Source organism: Pipra filicauda, unplaced genomic scaffold (assembly GCF_003945595.2).
Source record: "Pipra filicauda isolate LSUMZ 115617 unplaced genomic scaffold, ASM394559v2 scaffold71_size5581439_pilon, whole genome shotgun sequence".
In the NCBI taxonomy this organism is placed as follows: domain Eukaryota; kingdom Metazoa; phylum Chordata; class Aves; order Passeriformes; family Pipridae; genus Pipra; species Pipra filicauda.
The window spans coordinates 3,275,075-3,294,329 of NW_024104887.1; the positions used below are offsets into that span (position 1 = coordinate 3,275,075).

The 19,255-nt window shown below is 42.5% G+C and overlaps 1 protein-coding gene across 6 annotated transcripts in view; it reads left to right on the forward strand.

The window, feature by feature from the left end:
* CUX1 (cut like homeobox 1) overlaps positions 1-19,255 on the forward strand; it is a 271,806-nt gene that overhangs the window by 208,205 nt on the left and 44,346 nt on the right. For 3 of the 6 annotated variants that reach the window (XM_027734329.2, XM_027734331.2, XM_039389330.1), the window contains 2 exons: positions 280-336; positions 17,181-17,483. The exons of 1 other annotated variant lie outside the window; for it this stretch is intronic. In XM_027734329.2, coding sequence (XP_027590130.1) covers positions 280-336; positions 17,181-17,483 — 360 coding nt within the window. The remainder of the gene's footprint in view (positions 1-279; positions 337-17,180; positions 17,484-19,255) is intronic. 2 more of the 6 variants (XM_027734330.2, XM_027734337.2) reach the window with 1 other exon arrangement.

The window sequence follows — 19,255 nt, forward strand, 5'->3', positions numbered from 1 at the left end:
GCTGTCTCAGGAGGTGAGCTAGAAGAACTAAGCTCTAAAGGGGGAATGCTGTGTTGCAATTACACTTTTATTGTGGCTGTCTCTTACCCTAATTCCCATTGGCACAGAAAAGCCAGGCTGGAGTCTGGCCTCGGTCGTACCTTTATATGCCACTGACTTAACTGAGCAGAGAGCCCTTGCCAAGATCAGTTTGCTATTTGTTGAGCCTGCTTACTGTTTAGTTTGTGGTTTGGCATCTCCTTTTATTGTTCCCTGATTTTCCTCTCCTCTCTTATCTAGTCCTTCACTCTGTGACATCATTACAGGATTCCCTACAGCAGGGATGTGCAAGCTCAGGTAATCAGCTGGTTTCAATGATTTGCTCTGAAATAATTCTCTGTGCTTTTGTTACGTTTCGTTTGCTTTGATGCCAAGAGGTTTCTCACATTGTGTTGTATCATACAGGAGTCCCTTCAATTTTTTTATTAATGCCTTTAATTCCTCCTTCTCTCCTTGTTGCTATGGCAGAGGTAGGGAGTACACATATTTAGCTGCATATATTAGGTAAAGAGACTTTATGTGATCTTGGAGATCATTGGCTCAGTAGGGGTTTTTTTTTTGCCATAGTTCAGCTTATCAATGTGACATGTGACAATGGCTGTAAAACAAGCCCTTGGTTTGTAATGTGATCCACATACTGCAGCTGCCTCACTCACTGGTAGGTTTTTTTCCACTTTCCTTTGCACAAAATCTGCTTTGTTAATTCCAAGGTGGGGAACACACCACGTTGTGTCTTTTTCAAGCTTCGTTAAATATTCCAAGCTGACCTTTTTTTTTATTCCTTTCCCTTTCCATTTGCAAAAAAAAATGAAAAAAAAAAAGCAGATGCAGCAAAGCTGAGTGTCAGAGAAGTGAGTGGCTGAAGGTTTTAGAAGATGGCCACAGGATGGGAGGGAGGCTGGAACAGACCAGAACAGCTGTGTTCCTGCTGTTGGATACCAAACTCTACCCACACAGACTTTTACCAATTATATGCTTCACTTGACACAAACCACTCAGGCTGTTTTGTACTCTAGAAAAATACTCATGCCCTGCTCTGTACTTACAGCCAGTGCCCTGTGTTGGAGAATTGCTGCATTTCAGGATACAGAGAGGGATGATTTGTGCTCCTCTTCCACCTTTCTGCTATTCTGAAACACTCTTTTTTCTCTGCAGCTTGCTGGCTTTACTCTTAATATCCCAACCAAACTGCTTTTTCTCTCTACTGGGAAACTATTTTGCATTCTAAAAGATTTTACTGGAAGAAAATCCGTGATGATATTCAGTCCACGTTTTTCTTAAGAAGAACAGTTCAAAATAAACAGATAAAACCAAAACCAAAAAAAAAAAAAAATGCCCCAAGTAAAAACAAGCCCTGAAAACAAAACCAAAATGGGAGAAAAAGATTTGCAATCATAGGGCTATTGTTACTTATTGCCAGGCATTTAGGGAACATGGAAATTTCCTGTGATGGTTTGTTAAAAACATGCCATTGACTACTTTTTATTTTTTGTAGCATCAATACCGTGCAAGAGTGAAGTGTCACAGTTAGAAACGCCTCAGACAGCGTGGAAAATATGAGTAATTAATTGTAGCCATTTTAAGAGGAATTTGAAATCAGAGGAGCTGGGAAATGCTGCATTGTTATTGCTAATCATCATATTTATGACTAACTCTAATTATAAAAGATTGAAAGACAAGCCCATAGTATTAAAATCCGACCACCTTGTGGATTCCCGGGAGGTTTGCTGGGAGCTGAAAGTGATTTCCTTCAGGAAGTTCAGTTTTGCTGCCGGGATATTTTGTTCCCTCCCACACTCCCAGTCTCGTTTGTCAGTTCCTGCCCTTGAGCTAATATTTTGTGAGGAGACACGTTCCTATCAGCTAATAAAATCATATTATTGATGATCGTCCTCCCCCGTTCCTTAAAGCCCCCTTACAAATGAGAAAACGGGCTCGTGCCCTTTTCCACCTCCTCTCCAAGGATTAAAAATAGAATTGTTGTACAAAATGTTCTTTTCTTGGTGCCTTTCTCTGTGTAAAGGAATAAGGCAGGTTGTGACACCAGGCAGAACAAAAGAGCAAAACCAAGTTATTTGAATGAGGACGGGCAGTTTGGTAATTTCCTTTTATTAGCAGCTGTTCTGTAATTAAGAGCGCAGCAAACAGTTTGGAAAAGGTAATAATAATTATGCATTTGTGAAAGATCCACCACTCCAGGGCAGAGGGGAAAAAAAAAAAAAAGAGAAAAAGAGAGAGACAGCTCCAATTTTCTGGTCTTCTGAGACATTTCCCAGGAAAATCAAGGCAGAAAAGGTTGCATACTTGTAATTTTAAAACAGAAATTAATCAGAACAATTTTGAAACGAGAAGAGGTCTGGAGCCTTTTCCATGTAATATAATTGGCTTGGAACTTGTTGAATGCATGAAGGGAAAGAAGTGAAATTAAACTCACACACTCAGTGGCTCCTGAGTGCTTTGCCAAGAAGGTCTTCAGTGTACAGAGTGTCAACATGCATAGTAACGAAACTTTTATTAGCTGGGAGTATTTTCATTACTGTTTGGCACTATTGTATCAAACTAGCAAGATTTTCTGGATTTCTGGCCCAGTTCGTTACACTTCTAGATCATAAGGTTTTGATTTACACCTAATCCATGAAAATCTTGTCTTTAGTCCAGTAATTTTCCATTTTCACATGTGGACAGATGGACCCATCAGTCTCTCATATGTGGGAATGAATGGATAAAATATATGTATTTTATGTAATTATATATATATATAGAGAGAGAGAGATAGCAAAGAGAAACCAGGCTTGGTTTTCTTCTTTGGAAGCTATATTTATGAATTTTATGAAAAACAGTCTATACCAAAATGACAACCAGGTGTACACCTGCATTTTCTGCCTGTGACCTTCCTTCAATGCTTTGGTGATTTTGTGCAAGTTTCAGGGAACATGTTTTACACAAAAATGGTGTTTGTACCCTAGGTGGTCAAAAATAGTATTGCTGTGCCTTTTCTAACATTTTTTTTTCTGTGTATTTCTTTCCACCTAAATGCTCTAATGCCCTTGGGTAAATCTGCCTTTTTAATGATTTATGTGTCAAAAGCACAGACCAAATCACAGGGAAAAAAAAGTTGAATTAGTGTCACCCAACTGCATCAGCATTTTTTCATGATGAATTTGGCCCTTATTTAGTTGCATTACTGATGATGGGAGCTGGGGTGGGTTTGGACAGTCGCCATGTGCCAGGAGAAGGCTTGGATATTTCTCTAAATACTTGTACTGTGTATAGCTTTTATTAGTTTGTTTTATTTTGGGGCCTTGTTCTGCGTGTCTATACGAGATTTAAGACAGAGTTTTCTTTTCGGTGCTCTTGATTTCGTGGCCGCTCCCAGGAAAGCTGAATTTTTATTCACTTTTGTCTTTATCCTCTGTGAAGGACATACACTCTCTATAATACTACATTAAAGACTTGCAAATACTCAGTGGGAAAAAAGACGTGCCTTTTTGGTATGTGTTTCTGTAAGGGTCGTCTTATGACCTAATGTGGAAATCTTCATTTGCCGATACAGCTGCGGGTGATCTCAGGGGATTTTGAATTTCCCTTTTGTTTGTCTTCCTTTCTGGGTATCATCCATCATTCCTAACCTCATGCTGCTTAGCAATAGTAACGCTCATGGGAGTTGAAGAAAGGATTATAGCAGCATAAAATGGGGAGCTAATTAGAGCTTGTTTCAAAATCAGAATCTAGCTCGAGATAATTGCATATTATCTGGTGATTTAAAAACCCAAGATCTACTGTATTTAGATCAACTAAAATATGCATAAAAGCTTTCTTTTCGAAATACAACATTTGTAACAACAGGGAGATTACTTCTTATCATCCCTTGGGAAAGCAAATCTGAAAAAAATTGAGTATGGCTTGCTGTGCTTATGATGTTAACAGATAGAGTGGGGAATGATGGCAAACCCGGGTATCCACTGTATTTTTATTCATGTTATACATATTCCTGGAACATTTTTCAGCACAGAAGCTGCTGAGTGGGCAGGTAGTTCACTGTGTGCTGTGAGGATCTTCCCGTTTTCCTGATCCCAGGAGGAATATGTTAAGTTGGCTACACCGAGGGAAACAAAGTGGGGCTGGCAGTCCATATTCAGGAATACCACCCTGATGCAGTTATGGGAAGAGCTCACCAGCCACGTGGTGGCAGTGGAGAAGCTTCTACCCCCATTTCCTCGTGGTTCACGGTCATTTCTTTCATTGTACTGGTTTCTTCTGGGCAGGCAGAGCTGTCCAGTGGTGCTTGAGAGCACAGCTGGGATTAGCACGTGGAGAGCTGAATTCTTAGTACCATGTGATCCCCCAAGTGATCTGACAGATCTTCCCAAATTGGAGCTGGTTTTTGTTGCTGAATCAAAAAGATGAGAGAGATGTTTTTGCGGTCCTTTGCTGGCATTCCAGGTTAATAAAAATGTGTGACGTGAAATGTCTGTGGTTAATGCAGTCTGTGAAAGGGAAGAGGAGGGACATCCCATGGCTCCAACGGCTGAGTGGTTGGACTGCAGGAATTCCTTGCATAGATGGTTTGTGTTTGGTGACGAAGGTTTGAGTCTGTGGGTTCAGAAGGTCGTGGCCTTCTGTGCGAGGTGCAGATGCATTTTTAAAGTTCAGAGCTGAACAACTACGTCAGCCAAGCAGTTACCTCCACGCTGTCCCTGGAGCACACTGGTGTGTCCTGGTGAAGTTTCCACATTCCTCCTGTGTGGTTTGGGGTTGCGGCTCGGAAACAGTTGGCCTTGGCTGTCTTGATTTCAAACCATAGGATATCAGTTGGCTCCTCATAAGGGCAGCTGTTGTAGTCTGTCTTTAACGTGTGTGATCATATTCTGTGCCATTTCCCTGACATTTGGACCATGAGAACCTCCCTGGCAGCCCTTCTGGTATCAATAAAGCCGGGAGAATCGCTGTCAAGGCACCTTCCTGGGACCTGGGAATGCAGCATGAAACCAGTGTTTCAAGTTCATTCTGAACCTAACACTGGCTCTGAGTGCTGGTTATTCCTTCCTCCTGCTGAGGTCTCTCCTCCCCAGGCTGCCTTGCATGGCCCTGGTCCTTTTCCATCACTGATGCTTTGCAAATGGTCAGGATTTATGGAGAACTTCCTGTCTTAGTTGCATTCTTCTCTGTCCATTAAACCACCCAGTCATTAAACTTGTAGAATATGACTCCATCCTCCCTGTGGTCACAGCTTTGCTGTTATAAAAGTGCTAAAGCAAAATACCTAATCAGAGAGTGAACACTGTTTTCTAGGCAGATATTCCTTGTGGCTGAATTACAGTGACAAAACACCAACACACTCTTAATGTTACAGGGAGGAGGAGACTTGTGCTGGATCCTGAAGACAAGTTTAGTTCACTCTGAAGTGCAGTTGTGGGTTCCTAGCAGGCATTTTGGAGAATCTGTCGAGTTGAAGCTATGTTTTATTTTGGTGGTTAATTTGGGAATATGGGTCCTTTATGCTCAGTCCCCCTTGGTGTGCAGAAGATCCCCCTCAGTAAGGAGCTTGTGTGCAGCTCTGCAGCAGCATTGAGCACATGATGCCTCACCCTCAGAGTCTTCATTTATAAGGTTAGAATTAATGAATTTATATATTTTCTAAGTTGTGTGGTAAAAGAAACTTTCCTTATTTCTGCAAGTCTTCTCAGGCAGTTCACAGAATACCAGTTGCCATAATAGTTGCTAAGAAATGGATGCAGTTAGTGAAAGAAGCCATGGCCATTGAGTAGTGGAGCTCTGTAAGCTCCACTGTTGTTCATTTCATTACTTATCACTTCATTTCATTAATTACCAGAATTTTCTTTTCCCTCTGCGTGCGCGTTTGGAGACGAGCAGCCTCCTTTGGGGAGGGGGCCCACATCACCTCCCCTCCCTGCTTGCCAGCAGAGGAGCTGGGTGGAAAAGGATGAGCTGATACGTTAGAAAGCCAAATACCAAAATAACTGGAGCAGCACAGAGACACGAGCGAGGCTGCTGCTGTTGTGCTGCGGTGCAGGAGCGCCGGGCAGCTCCAGGGAGGGTCAGGAGCCGGGGCGATGGCCGGGATCTGTCCCCCGTGGGCTGGCAGCTGCAGAAGGGGTCAGAAAGGCTCTTTTCTGAAGGGGGCAGATATTTTTTCTGTTGGGAATAGAAGACTCTGGCAGCTGGCAGAAGCTCGTGTTGGTCTTCTGGTTGCTTGTGGGGAAAGGAGGGGGCTGCAGGTCCAGCCCCGTGGCCACCGGCGGGATGGAAATGGCCATCGTGGCCGTCCCTGGGCGACAGCCCAACTGCTGCTCAGCAAATTACCAAATGAGCCTCTGCTGGATGAAAATTACCTTGCTTTCAATTCAAAGAACAGATAATGGGCTATTTTCCTCCCAAAATACTGGGGGAAAAAAGGTGTGTGAGCACCGAACTTGCGGGTTGTTATTTCCATCTTATAATGGGGATGAAAATCCTCTCCACCGAGCAGCCCTGAAACAGGGAAATAAACAGCCTGTTCTGATTATAGGGTTATATAGTGCTTGATAGCAAATCATTCCCAAGAAGAAAAAACAGAATATTACCAGAAAATTAATATCTTCTAAGTTACCTTCTAGGCTGTCCTTTGCATTAGGGTGCGAGAAAAACTGATGGATTTGTCTCACCTAATTTGATGGGTGTTGGAGGCTTTTTAATTTGCCAGCAGCCATCCAGGGAAACAAATGAAAGAATCCGGTGATTATTTGAAATCTGATGAGAAACACAACTTGCATTGAAAACAAAGCAAAGTGGGTTTGAGATCAAATTTAAATAAAAGTGGAAATAGGAAGATGTGTGATTAAAAAGCCAATGACAGGAGAGAATGTAATAAGAAGAAATGTAAAATAGGCCTGATAGTACATGTCCAGTATTTATACTTGTCAAAGATGTTGCTGATAGCAACTTACCATGGAATCACAGAGTGATTTGGGTTGGAAGGGGCCTTAAAGCTCTTCTCATTCCATCCCCTGCCAGGGGAAGCGACTCCTTCCCCTAGACCAGGTTGCTCCAAGCACCATCCAACCTGGCCTTGAACACTTGCAGGGATGGGGCAGCCACAGCTTCTCTGGGCAACCTGTGCCAGGGCCTCCCCACCCTCACAGGGAAGAATTTCTTCCCAGTATCCCATCTAACCCTGCCCTCTTTCAGCTTGAAGCCATTCCCCCGTTGTCCTGTCCCTCCATGCCCTTGTGAAAACATCCTTCTCCACTCTCTGGCATGAGATGGTCCCTTCTGGTCTGGTCTCCAGAGCCATCTCCCCTTCCCAGGAGGGGGCTGCCCCTCCGGCTCCTCTGCCTGGTTCACACACGAAGGAGGTGTGAGATTCACCAGGGCTGGGCTTTGTGTTTGTTTCTCTCTTTTACCCCTCTGGAACTTGGGTCCTAAAAATAGTGCAAGTTTGAACTGGCAGATGTTTCATTTGTCCTTTACGAGAGGACCAAAATTAGCCTCTCATTTGGCACCTAAATAAAGCAACTTAACTGCCTTTATGCGAACTTTGCAATTACTGTCTATTGAAGTTGCAACATTTTGTTGTGTTTGATGGGGAAGGGCATTATGTAAGCAACACCAGCACCTAAAAAGCCACCAGACCTTGAAAGAGAGAGGACAAACACAAACGAGCCCAACTGGGTTTTTTGGTGGGGGGTTTAGTTTGGATGGTTTGGATTTTTTTTCACTTTTTCTGATCCGAGACAGGTGTTTTCCCTAATGAAGGTTTCATTAAAAAAAAAAAAAAAAAAAAAAGGCAAAAGTACCTTGGAAATGCTCAGAGAGCTGTCTGTTGTAAAGGTAAAAAACATTAATAAAAGGACAGCAATGGTTTCTCTAATTTTCAGAGAAAAATCTGCACAGAATGCCTGAAGCTGGGTTAGCAGTGGGACTCCCCAGGGGCAACAGAAAGATGTTATAATCAATTACCACATCATAACACTGATGTATGATAATTACTGAGTGTTCCTCCTGAGATAGTGCAGCATTTGGCTGGGATGCGGCTCTTTCATGGTCCACTGCCTGATTAATATGCAAATAATAGGCTGATTGCATGATGAATGCAGAAAATGAGTTCGCTGATAACGTGAGCACCGAAGCGGGAAGATGATAAATTACTTTTACTGACTGTCCTACATTAAGTACCCTTTCTCAACAATTTTATCACAAATTAAGTAAAGCAGTATGGAGAGATTATGAGGATGTGTAAAATAATGTACCTTAATAGCTTTTATAATATTGTTGCGTACAATGTAAATGTCATTTTGTTTCAGTACTTTACCCCCGTGCTCCTCCGAAAAGGAGTTCCTTTAGTGCAGGAACTGCTCAGGGTCACTCTTTTCCTCAGCTGCTTTCCTCTAAGATGAGGAACAACCCACTGTGCTGAGGATGGTAGATGGGATTCTCTGTTGGGAAGGAGGGAAGGCGGTCATTAGCCTCGGATCCATCCCATATGGATATTGCCCGTGGCAAATGAATGTCCACATTGTTTAGTGGGGGAGATATATTTAAATGCAGTGCACAGAGCACATATGCATTCTGCTTCACACTCTGCTCCAGAGCAGACAAGAGGTTAAAATCTCAAAGGAGGAGGTAGAAATACCTTCACACTCAGGGTCGGGATAGAGGAGGATAACAAACAGTCATAAAATTGGTGCCACATTAAAGTTAGTTTAACACATTAAATCAGAAGGTCAGCAAGTCAACAAAGACCCCAAACTGCAGCAGAACCTCTTCTCAGGGGCTCTAACTCTGTTTTCCAAAAGCTATTGTGCACGCGTTTATCTTGGTTATACTAAAAATATAACACTGTGGGGTTGTGGCAACTTGATTGATTGCTTCCATGACATATTTGTTTTAGCATTCAGAAAATCCTTAATAAAGCTTCTGCACACAAGCTGGTTTAATAATAAGGTTATTGAAAATATTTTCCAGCAGCTATTTCTAAATATTGATTTCAGGCTAAGTTACGGAAACACGAAAACTCTGAATATTAAATGAAGATTGGCAGAGTAGGGCAATGTCTTTTAAAGCAGCCATGCTTCTGCCATTAATCACCTAATTTAAAATATGGTTTATTTTTAGAAAGGAGTTTTTAATTGTTTAAAGGTGATCTGTAAAGCCAAAAAAATTATCATTCAGCCTCTTCAATGCCTAGACCCCACTTTTGTCTCAAGAATCTTAGAATCCTGGAATGATTTGGGGCTGTTGGCCTGACCTGAGCATTTCTCTGATGTTTGTGTGTCTACATCTAGCTAAAAAAATCTTAAGGGTTTTTTCCCCCCCCCTTATTGTAAAACAGTGCTCAGGATCATGGCTGTATAGAGGCCCCATCTTCCTTGCAGGCCATTGCAGAAATGTCTCTTTATTCTTCTTATTTGAGGGTTTTCTCAGGTGGTGTTATTGTATCAGGGCTTGATGTGTCTGTCCCAGAGTTCGATAGGTCTCAGCACAGCATTCCACTTCAGTTGTATTTTCCTGCACAAGATTCCAGACATCCTGGATGCTCAGGCTGCCCTGAGGAGCGATCAGTACTCCCCAGTCCTCCCAACTCAGTAGAGGTTTCAGTTTGTGTAGCCTTAACATAGGTTTTAATGTAGCTTTGGGCACAATAGTGGGATTTCTAACACTCTGAGGCGTTTGTGGTTGTGGGTTCATTGAAGAGAATTGGTTGCCCAACTTCCCAAAGAACTTTTAAACTGTAAATCTCTCCTCATGAGCCCATCGCCAGCTCCCATCTTACTTGCTCTTTTCTGAACTTCATCTGATTTCTCCAGCTCCTTCTGCTTTCCAGAGCAGCTGAAAACACATTTTTTTCATACAGGCCCAAAGCTAATACAGTTGTAGAAAGTGCAATATAAAATTGCAACAATGCTGTGTAATCCTTCAGCAAGACTCAGCAGCAGGTTTTTTCAGGTATTTCTAATACTTACTCTGATTATTCAGTTTTATGTGCTCCTGACACTTAACCTATACTAATATGCAGAGTGGGAACCTTTATTTTTATACTAGCCCAGTAATTCCAGAGTTAACCAAAGCTGGTTCCTCCCCTTTCAGTGCAGACACACATACATCTGCACCCTTTCCTAAAGGAGTTCTCTCCTTTGATCCCTCCCTTCATCCACATAAAATCTCCCTCTGAGCCAAGACACAAAATAACATTTTCCCCAAAGTTATAACATTTATGAAACAAACAAACAAACAAATTCTCCATGGTCAGAGTGGGAATCTATAATTGTAACTCTAACGAGGGCTTGCAACTCTGAGTGCCTGTACCTACGTATTTCCCATCATTATATATGCAAACTGCAGGGAGGTTTGTGTACTCCCTACATAGAAGTGGGGGAGTTTATAACTGTAGGGAGGATCATATTTTTATAAGCCACATTAATTTGCAAATTGTGACTAGGCAAGGTTCACTCACTTAGAGTAAATCCACCAAAAGCACTACCTGGGAGAAAGTGCTTTCACGGGTATTTTCGTTAGTTAGTCAGAAGAGGGATGAGTTGTAGTGCTCTCCCACAAATGCTGCTCAGCTTTATTACGTAGTTCAGACTTGTGCTGCACTCACTGCAATGAGGAGAGTTGTTATTATGGTGCTTTAGAAGATTAAGTTTAGAATGCTAAATCTTTTCATCCCTGGAAGTGTCCAAGGCCAGGTTGGACGGGGCTTGGAGCAACTTGGTCTACTGGAAGGTGTCCCTGCCCACAGCAGGGGGTTGGAATGAGATGAGCTTTAAGGTCCACCCCAACCCAAACTATTCTGTGATTCTACCCTGCAAAGGCAGCCATGGCTAAAGGTAAAATTAGATAGGAGGGAAAAAAAAAATCTCTCTGAAGTTTTCAGAGCCCAGGACATTGAACACCACAGTTGTCCTGAGGATGCTGATCAGCTGTGTGGGATCAGGCCCTGATTCTCAGGACAGCATACCCCGGGTTTTTGTCTGCAAATTGGATAGAATGGGCAGCCTCATCATCGGGGAAAACAGAAACTAATCCAGTCCCAGTGTGAGACACTTTGATCTCAGGCAGCCTGCCAGGTCTGTTGTTGTCCATTAACTTATCGGCACGAGGAGGTAAACGCAGCCCTGAAGTAGCAAATGCTCTTTTAAGAGGTTGCAGAGAAATCTCCTGTCCGTGTTTGTCTGCTTTCATCTCCCCTATTAACGTGCCAGAAAGGGAGCGAGCAGAGCCCAGGATGCTCCAGTGCCTCCTGCTCCACCAGGCTCAGGACGTGGCCGTTCCCCCCGTTCCTCCAGAAGGAACTTTGAATTTGCCTGGTTTGGCATAAACCCGGAGCCTGAGCTTTGGACATCGGGAGAAGTGGTGCATCAAAGCAAGCGCCGGCGAAATCGTGTTTGGGTTCTTGTCGGAATGTCACAGAGTACCCTGTCATTTTGTTTTAGCAACTTGTCCTTCCAAATGCGCAGTTCGCCTTATGGCATGCCAGCAGTAAAAATGTCACTTACAATAATTACTTTTTGGTGAAAATGCTTGCTGACTTCCTACCTTCAAGCTGTTTTTTACACAGTGGGGAGATAATAAGAAATGACTTTATCCTGACTGCTCAAATGAACACTAAATGGAATTTAGGTTATTATTACTGCAGATAGAGGACTGTGTATTGAAATTTAAATAGTGGATCAGATAAACTACTGAGATTTGTCTCTGAAAATTATAGTGGATCTGCTTTTTCAATCCACTCCGCTCTGAAACTTAAGGCAGCTGTTGTCTGCCTGCTGTCTTTAGAATATAATATTTTTCGTAATCCTTTTAGAGGCCCCTGAATACCTTCTGTGTTTTGCATGGTCTTCCCCAACTTCGCCATGTTCTGTACCTCATTCCCCTTGAGTCCTTTTGCAGTTTATTAGCTAAGCCTGTGATAGCAGCAAAGGTTGGACAGGTTATTCTCCCTGCAGTTCCAGAAGTGCAGGGTGTCTTTATGGATGGGCAGGTGTGCCGGGAGGAGAGGCCTGGAGCGTTGGGCTTGTGGTTTCTGCTCAAAAATTCAGATTATCTTGTTCAAATCTTTGAATTTTTGATTTACAAGTGGTTGTGAAGTCAGTTTGCTGTCAGAGGTGAGGCAGGGTCTGAGCAAAAGTAGCAAACCTGCAGCTCTCAAGACGCATACAAGGAATTGCACTGGAGGAATCCGTCCGTGCTGGCAGATGTGATGCCTCTGGGACTGGTGAAACCGTATCCGTGTCTCAACTCCACTCCCTCATCCGGATACCTGTGTTGAGGGGGATACACCCGGGACTGGTGTCAGGTCTTGTAGATGTCTGTGATTTTTCTGGGGAGGTTGGAGCAGGAGTCACCTGCAAGTCTTTGCCTCGGAGATGTCCTGAGCCTCAGAGGAGCCTCCAGCTGAGCTGTGCTGTGGATCTGAGCTGTGCCAGTACCGAGGGGTGTGTTGGAAGCCTTCCTGTGATCAGAAGAGTTCCTGTACATCGCAGAAATGGTCCTTCCTGACCAGTGCCCTGCAGTTTTGCAGGATAAACTGAATGTCTCTGCTGAGTTCCTGCACAGAGTGGGGTGATGCTCAGGAGCACTGCAGGAGGGGAGCCCTGCACAACCTGTGATTCCTTACACACTGTAGGAATTTTGTCACATTATGGTGGCAGAACATGATCAGACCCTGTAGAGGGATGTGTCAGGCTGATACTGTGTTGGGAGAAGTGTTTTCAGGTAACCTGCAGGCCACCAGTGGGACAGTCAAGCAATTGAGGACCCAGGGCTGGCCCCAGCGTGAGGGTGGGAAATCTTGTAGTTGGAGAAGAGTAAGAAAATCTAATGTGAAGTTCGGGAAAACCACCACAACCGGTGAATTGAGACCAGAACTGTTTTTAGACTTTCTCCCATTTTCCAAAACACTGTCATGACAGAAGCTTTGGGGAAGGTGTAGGGGACGGATGGGACCAAAGCAGTGTTTGGTTTCATCCGTTGTGCAAGGGAATGCAAGGCCACAAAAGACTTTTTTGTGTTCGTATAATCAAGGCAAGGTCACTTTGTTATGGTTCTCAACCAGCGTTTTAAAATACTCAGACAGACCCCAGTCCTATTTGCTAAATTGTTTGCAAAATTAGTTTAGTTTCTTAACAGATACTAAGGGGCGGAGAGGGGAATGGGCAGGCTGTGGTGATGATTTGGGGTGTTGTTGCAGTAAGAGGGTAATTCAAGCAGCAATATTATATTGGGGAAACAGTGTTTAAAAAGAAAATCAGAAGGTGTTTGTGTAATGTTGACTTTGTTTCCATCAATTTGTACATCTTCGCTTCAGACTGTGTATCCCTCTCTAGTGCTGTAGGAGGAAAAAACAAAAGGGAAGAATTTCCTGACTTAAGAATAAGGCCCGTGTGTTATACCAGGAGTGATGTGTTCCCAGGAATGACTCTCTGGCATTGGCAAACTGCATCAGGTGTATTTGTCTTTTTTGAAGACATACTTGCCTGTGAAATAGCCAGTGTTGGTGTTTGGTTCTCTTCGTGTTTTAGCTATGAATGGAGGTCGGTTGCACTTGCCAAATATTTCAGATTGCTGGCCCATTTCTGAAAACATCTCTTCTAGTACTTGATTTGCATTTGATTATTATTTTCTATGCTGCATATTTGAATGTGCTTTTTAAAAGCAGTTGGAAGTGCCTAACTTCTCTATTCCCCAGACTATATTTTGAATTAATAATGTAAAAAGGGCCTGGTAGAAACTTTGCCCTTTCATAACTCTGTTATACTTGCATTTTTAGAAGATTTGGATAATTTAAATACATTTATGGTGTATTTTAATCTTTAATGGCGTTTGTCGACAACAACCTGTAGTTGTGCAAAAGTTACATGTGTTTTTCTGGTCATTTAAAACTGTCATGTTAAGCTCTGTCTTCATCACATGGTCACCATCTTCCCATAGTTTGGGGACACCCTGTTTCTCCCATCCTCTGTAAAGCTCAGAGCACAACTGATTTCTTTGGCTGCCTGAGACTTAAAAAATTCCTGGGTTCTGCCATGACCTCATCACTGGGGATACTCTTGATCTCTCCAGCTCTTTACTTCCAGTACCTTATTTTTGAAGCTTGTGGACTTTCCCTTCACATTTTAAATTGGATACGGGCTGTTGGAAAGCAAACTGCAACACCCCTTTGGTATAGCAAAGTTCACCTGGAATTTATTAAAGAAATTTCATCAATAAATGGTGGCCATGGGGTTTGCAGGTTGTACAGCCTGTAATGCAGTTTTACTTTTGTATTGACAAAATGATCTCTTCCTCACTAAGCACAAATGTGAAAACATCCAGTGAATATCAGTTACTCATAAGAAACTGGATTGCTCTGAAGTTAGTGCTATTCTTCAGAGCAGTCCAGGGTTAAAAAAGCAGAGCAGGTTTTAAAGAAATAAGCTTTCAATGTATTATTTTCATTGGAAATGTTCAATTGCTACTTTGGAAATCTTAATGTATATTTTTCAGATGTCCTGAATTTGTGTCTTTGTCTTGTGAGGAACTTGAGGGAAATGAATACAGACAAATTATTTCATAAAACATGTGAAATGGCAGTGGATTGACAGTTAAATCTGGAATAGTGAATACAGTCAATTTTCCCCTTTGTTCTGTCAGCAGTCACTTGTACTCTAAATGTCTATTTAATTTTTTAAGTAGATTAACGGGAAATGTTTGCATTATTTGATTACTGAATTTACTTTCCCAAATAATATATCTTTTCTTCAAATATTTACGTGATCTTGAAAATGTTTTTCCAGAAGGGGAAAATGCTAAAAATGAACGGGGAACATATTTTGAGTTATTTGTGGTATAAGTGCATAATGCTTTGCCAGAAATCATTGTACACTTGCCTTTTGGTGGGGAAAAAAAGCAGTTTGTCATCTGTACTGCCTTCCAAAATTAAATTCAGCTAATCCCACCTTTTTGAGCAAATAAGCAGCAGATTGGTCTTAAAGATGAAATTCAAGTAGGCTCTTGATATGTGATATAAAAAATAAATAAGCTTAATATGTGAGCAACAGAGAGCATCTCAGTGATAGATGATAACACAGATTACCTTTGTTGTGTTCGTAATTAGGGTGGGCAGGGAAAGGAGAGGGAGAGGGAAGCCTTAGGAAATGCTTTTGTTTAGTCCTGTGTGGTTGGTTTTGTTGGTTTTGTTTGGGGTTGGTTTTTTTTTTTTTATTTTGGCTTTTTTTTTTTTTTCCCCTGCTCTCCGTGCGCAGTGCACGGATGAGGAATTGTATAGGAAATTTGCAGCTGCTCTAGTTATTCAGGAAGATTTGTATAAGCTGGCACAAGGGACAAAATTAGAGGGAAGTTGAACGAGTGCCGTGCGCTTTATTAGCTTGGCAGCCATAATTTTGACCTTGCTGTGGGTTAAAGGACACAGACCTGAGAAGAAATCTGTTTATCATGTAGGGAATTCATGCCATCCCTGACAGTGTACAGTGAACAAGATGGATGATCTGCCAAATTGGTCCCTCGCATGGGTGAATCAGGGCAAATTTACTGTACAATTCCTTTGCTGCTCCCGATACAAAAATAACGTTTGCGGGGGTTTATTCGGTTGTGTGATGACCCAGGGTGAGCAGAGAAAAGAAATAGGATTTGCAGGATGCTGATTACCTTAAAGATTTATATGCACCTCGCTTTCCTTTATGTCTGCCTCTTTTGCATCTCTCATAAAGCACTAAGGAAAAAGTCAGATTTTTTGGTTTGAGAGAGCAACTTTGTGTGAGTGTCAGGGAGCCTCTTGAATGCAGCATGTGGAAGCTTCCAGTACCCTGAACAAGAGTTATTCTGTGCACCTTGCCTCATTTGAGTCTGATTTTTACTTCTGTAGTATTTCCCCTTGGTGTTTGGGATGTTTTTCCATACTGTGTGTTCTGTAATTATTTGACATTGATAAATATTGATAAACATTCTGGATAACAAACAAACAAACCGAAAAAAAATAGTGAATTTTGCTCTCAGCCATTGCCATGGCAGTGATGGGACTGGATGAGGGGAGAGAACCCTCTCACAGCAGCACTGCAGGGCCCAGTAAACACAGTTTTGGAGGAGCCTGGCCTCATCCTTGTGCAACTGAGAGCTCTGTAAACTTCCTGCAGAGAGCTGGAGACAAACCCACTGATGGATGAAGCTGAGATCCGTGAGATTAACCGTGTCAGGTCAGGAGATGGGAGACAGCAAGGAGGAGGAAGCAGCTCCACAAAAATGGGAAAGAACTGGATGGAGAAATCATGAGCTCTTTATCTTTTGAGGGGAATTGTTCTTGTAAACCTCGTTGTCTACGTGTTGTTGCTTTTAAAAATGTTCAGACTGTACCCTTAGGTGTCTGGATTCTCTGGATAAGCTCAGTCAGTACATTCTGTTAGAGATAAATTTATTGGGGGAAAACATTCTGTACCGAACCTATTGTTGTTGGCAAATTAACAGATTGGGAAAGCTTTCTTTTAAACCAAGTGTCACAATAACAGATTTGGGTGTCTCCTGATCCACTCACTATCTTTATGTTGGATTCTCAAACGTGTTAATTAATACAGCATAATTACAAACTGTGTTTTAATCTTGTTATTTCTGGACAAAGAGAATTGCAAAAATGTGATGCGTGTGATAAGACACAAAATGAAATCAATAACACTCTCAAGATATAGAGTTGTATCAGTTGTAGAAAATCCCTCATTGGCACCGCAGAACAGTGGCTCAGTGAGTTTCCTGCAAGTCACAAAAGGAAGCTTAAACCAGTCCATAATGGCAGCTTTAAAAGCATCTTTATATAAAAGTGGTGTGGCAAGCAAAACTGTGAGATTTCCTGACCAAGGAAATTGCTTGCAAACTTACAGACTATTGCACTCCAGTTTTTCCTGATTTTTATTTGTATTTGTACATCTTGTCTTTATAAGAAATCAGAGATGACTCAAGATAAAATTAGAAAATAATTCTGTTTTTAAGAAGAGGTTTTTTAGTACCCAAGTCATAGCAAGTAGAATTTTGCATACTTAGGCATTTCTTTAAGTAGGTAGAATATAAATGAGAAGGAAAGTTAAATACCCTGCAATCAAAACATTACAATTATGCTAAAGCGGGGCCTTTTTTCTCTTTTTTTTCAATTACAGAAAGTACTCCAAAGACTTCTGCCAGTTGCAGTCCTGCTCCTGAATCTCCCATGAGTTCCAGTGAGTCAGTGAAAAGCCTGACTGAACTGGTACAGCAGCCCTGCCCCGCTATAGAGACAAGTAAGGATGGCAAATCCCAAGAGTCCAGCGAGCCGCCTGCTTCCGAATCCCAATCCACGACCCCTTTGCCGCTGTCGGGCCACTCGGCACTGAGCATCCAGGAACTGGTGGCCATGTCCCCCGAGCTGGACACCTATGGCATCACAAAGAGGGTCAAGGAAGTGCTAACGGACAACAATCTCGGTAAATCGCTTTATTCTCGTTTCTTGACCGAAATAACGTGTAAGTGCTTTTGGTTTTGAGCTGTAGTTCAGTAGATGTTTACGAGAATACTCCGGCCTAAGCTTTAATTTGTGAAGAAGATATTTGGGGTTTTTTTAAGCTGGTAGAAAAATCCTTTCAGATTGTCACACTCTACTTAAAATGTCATCACACCCTGGCTCTTCCTAAGCTCTGCTCCTGGCTCACCAGCCAGGTACTGCTCCCACCTCCCAGAATACATTCCAGCAGGCTGTCAGGACAACCAGAACCCCAAAACCAGTGAGAACTCTCTTTGGAAAAAAGGCTGTTTTCCCCATGCTTACAGATTCAAGGCCCAGCATTTTGGGCACAGGTGAGGTAGAGAAGCCCAGCATGGTTGGAGAGGGAGATGCATCACAGGCAAAAGCACAGTGTTACCCGTAGAGCTGGGAGGGTAAATCCAAACTCAGCTGATGTTTAGATGAGCCAGTAGATCACTGCACTGGGCCATTCAGTTACTTTGCTTAGAGATGTGCAAAGCTGAGTCTGCTTTTGCCTACAGATGAGTTTTGGGGTGTTGAATTCATTGTCATGTTGACATGACTCTGTGTGTGGAATAGTCAAAGGGAATAACCTGATCTGAGTACAGGAAGTCCACGTTAATTAATGCTGCCACTGTGCCTCTAAATTACTGGTTCTTCATATGTCTTTAACACTTGCTTCCCTCACAAGGCTTTGGGAAACCTTTAGGGGTCCTTTGAGTCTGTGGCAGGAGGGCAGCAAGGCTGTCCCAGTGTTACCTGCTCCTGCTTCTGGGGCTTAGCAAGGGATTCATCTCACCCGCTGTTAGGTGTTCAGAATAACATCTGGGACTCTCCAGAAGTACCAGAATTCTCTTCACCACAAATGGGACCAAAAAGATAAGTTTACATTTAGACTGACAGTGATACTTAGGTGAGAAGAATTTTGTCCATGTCATCTGAACATTATGACTGTAAAAGCAAAAACTCCTCTGTTTTAGTATGTAAGGAAGCCTTTTTTTCATCTAGACACAGAATAAATGTTATTATCTCAGATTATTTTTCTAAGGGGAAAAGTACCAGGAGGGGGGAGATTTCAAGTTCTCATTTAACATAATTTGGAAAAAAAAAAACCACACACCAAAAAAAAACCAGAAAATGGCCTTGATCATGGACATACCCTGCATGAGATTGTGTTCCACTGAGCCCAGCAGAATTCCTTGTCCATGCACACTGGCATGGGCACATGGTGGTTCCTTGTTCAGTGGAGATAACATAGAGATAAAGCTTTAAGTCATGGTCAGGGTTTGCAGGTCTAAGCCCCTGGTTTTTGAGCAAAATGCTGTTGAGTGCTGTACCTGCTCTGGTGTTCCAGAGAGGTTTGAAAAAGTATTTTTGTTTACATTTGCTTTGATGCCATTTTTACTTAGTCTTTTTTATTTCCCATGATTTTTGTTTTCCTACAGTGTGGCTGACAAGCCTAAAAAGCAGCAGAAGAGCCAGGAAATGTGCCCCAAACTCTGCATTAGGTGTGGAACCAGTTTCAATGTCTCCTTTTGTGCCCTCAGTGTGCTAGTGCACCAGATTGACTGGTGCACAGGTTTCTCTGTCTCAGGCCACGGGGCCTCGTTCAGCTCTTACCAGTCGGGGGAATGGCTTTAAATGGAAAGAGAGGTTTAGATGGGATAATAGGAAGAAATTCTTCCCTGTGAGGGTGGGGAGGCCCTGGCACAGGTTGCCCAGAGAAGCTGTGGC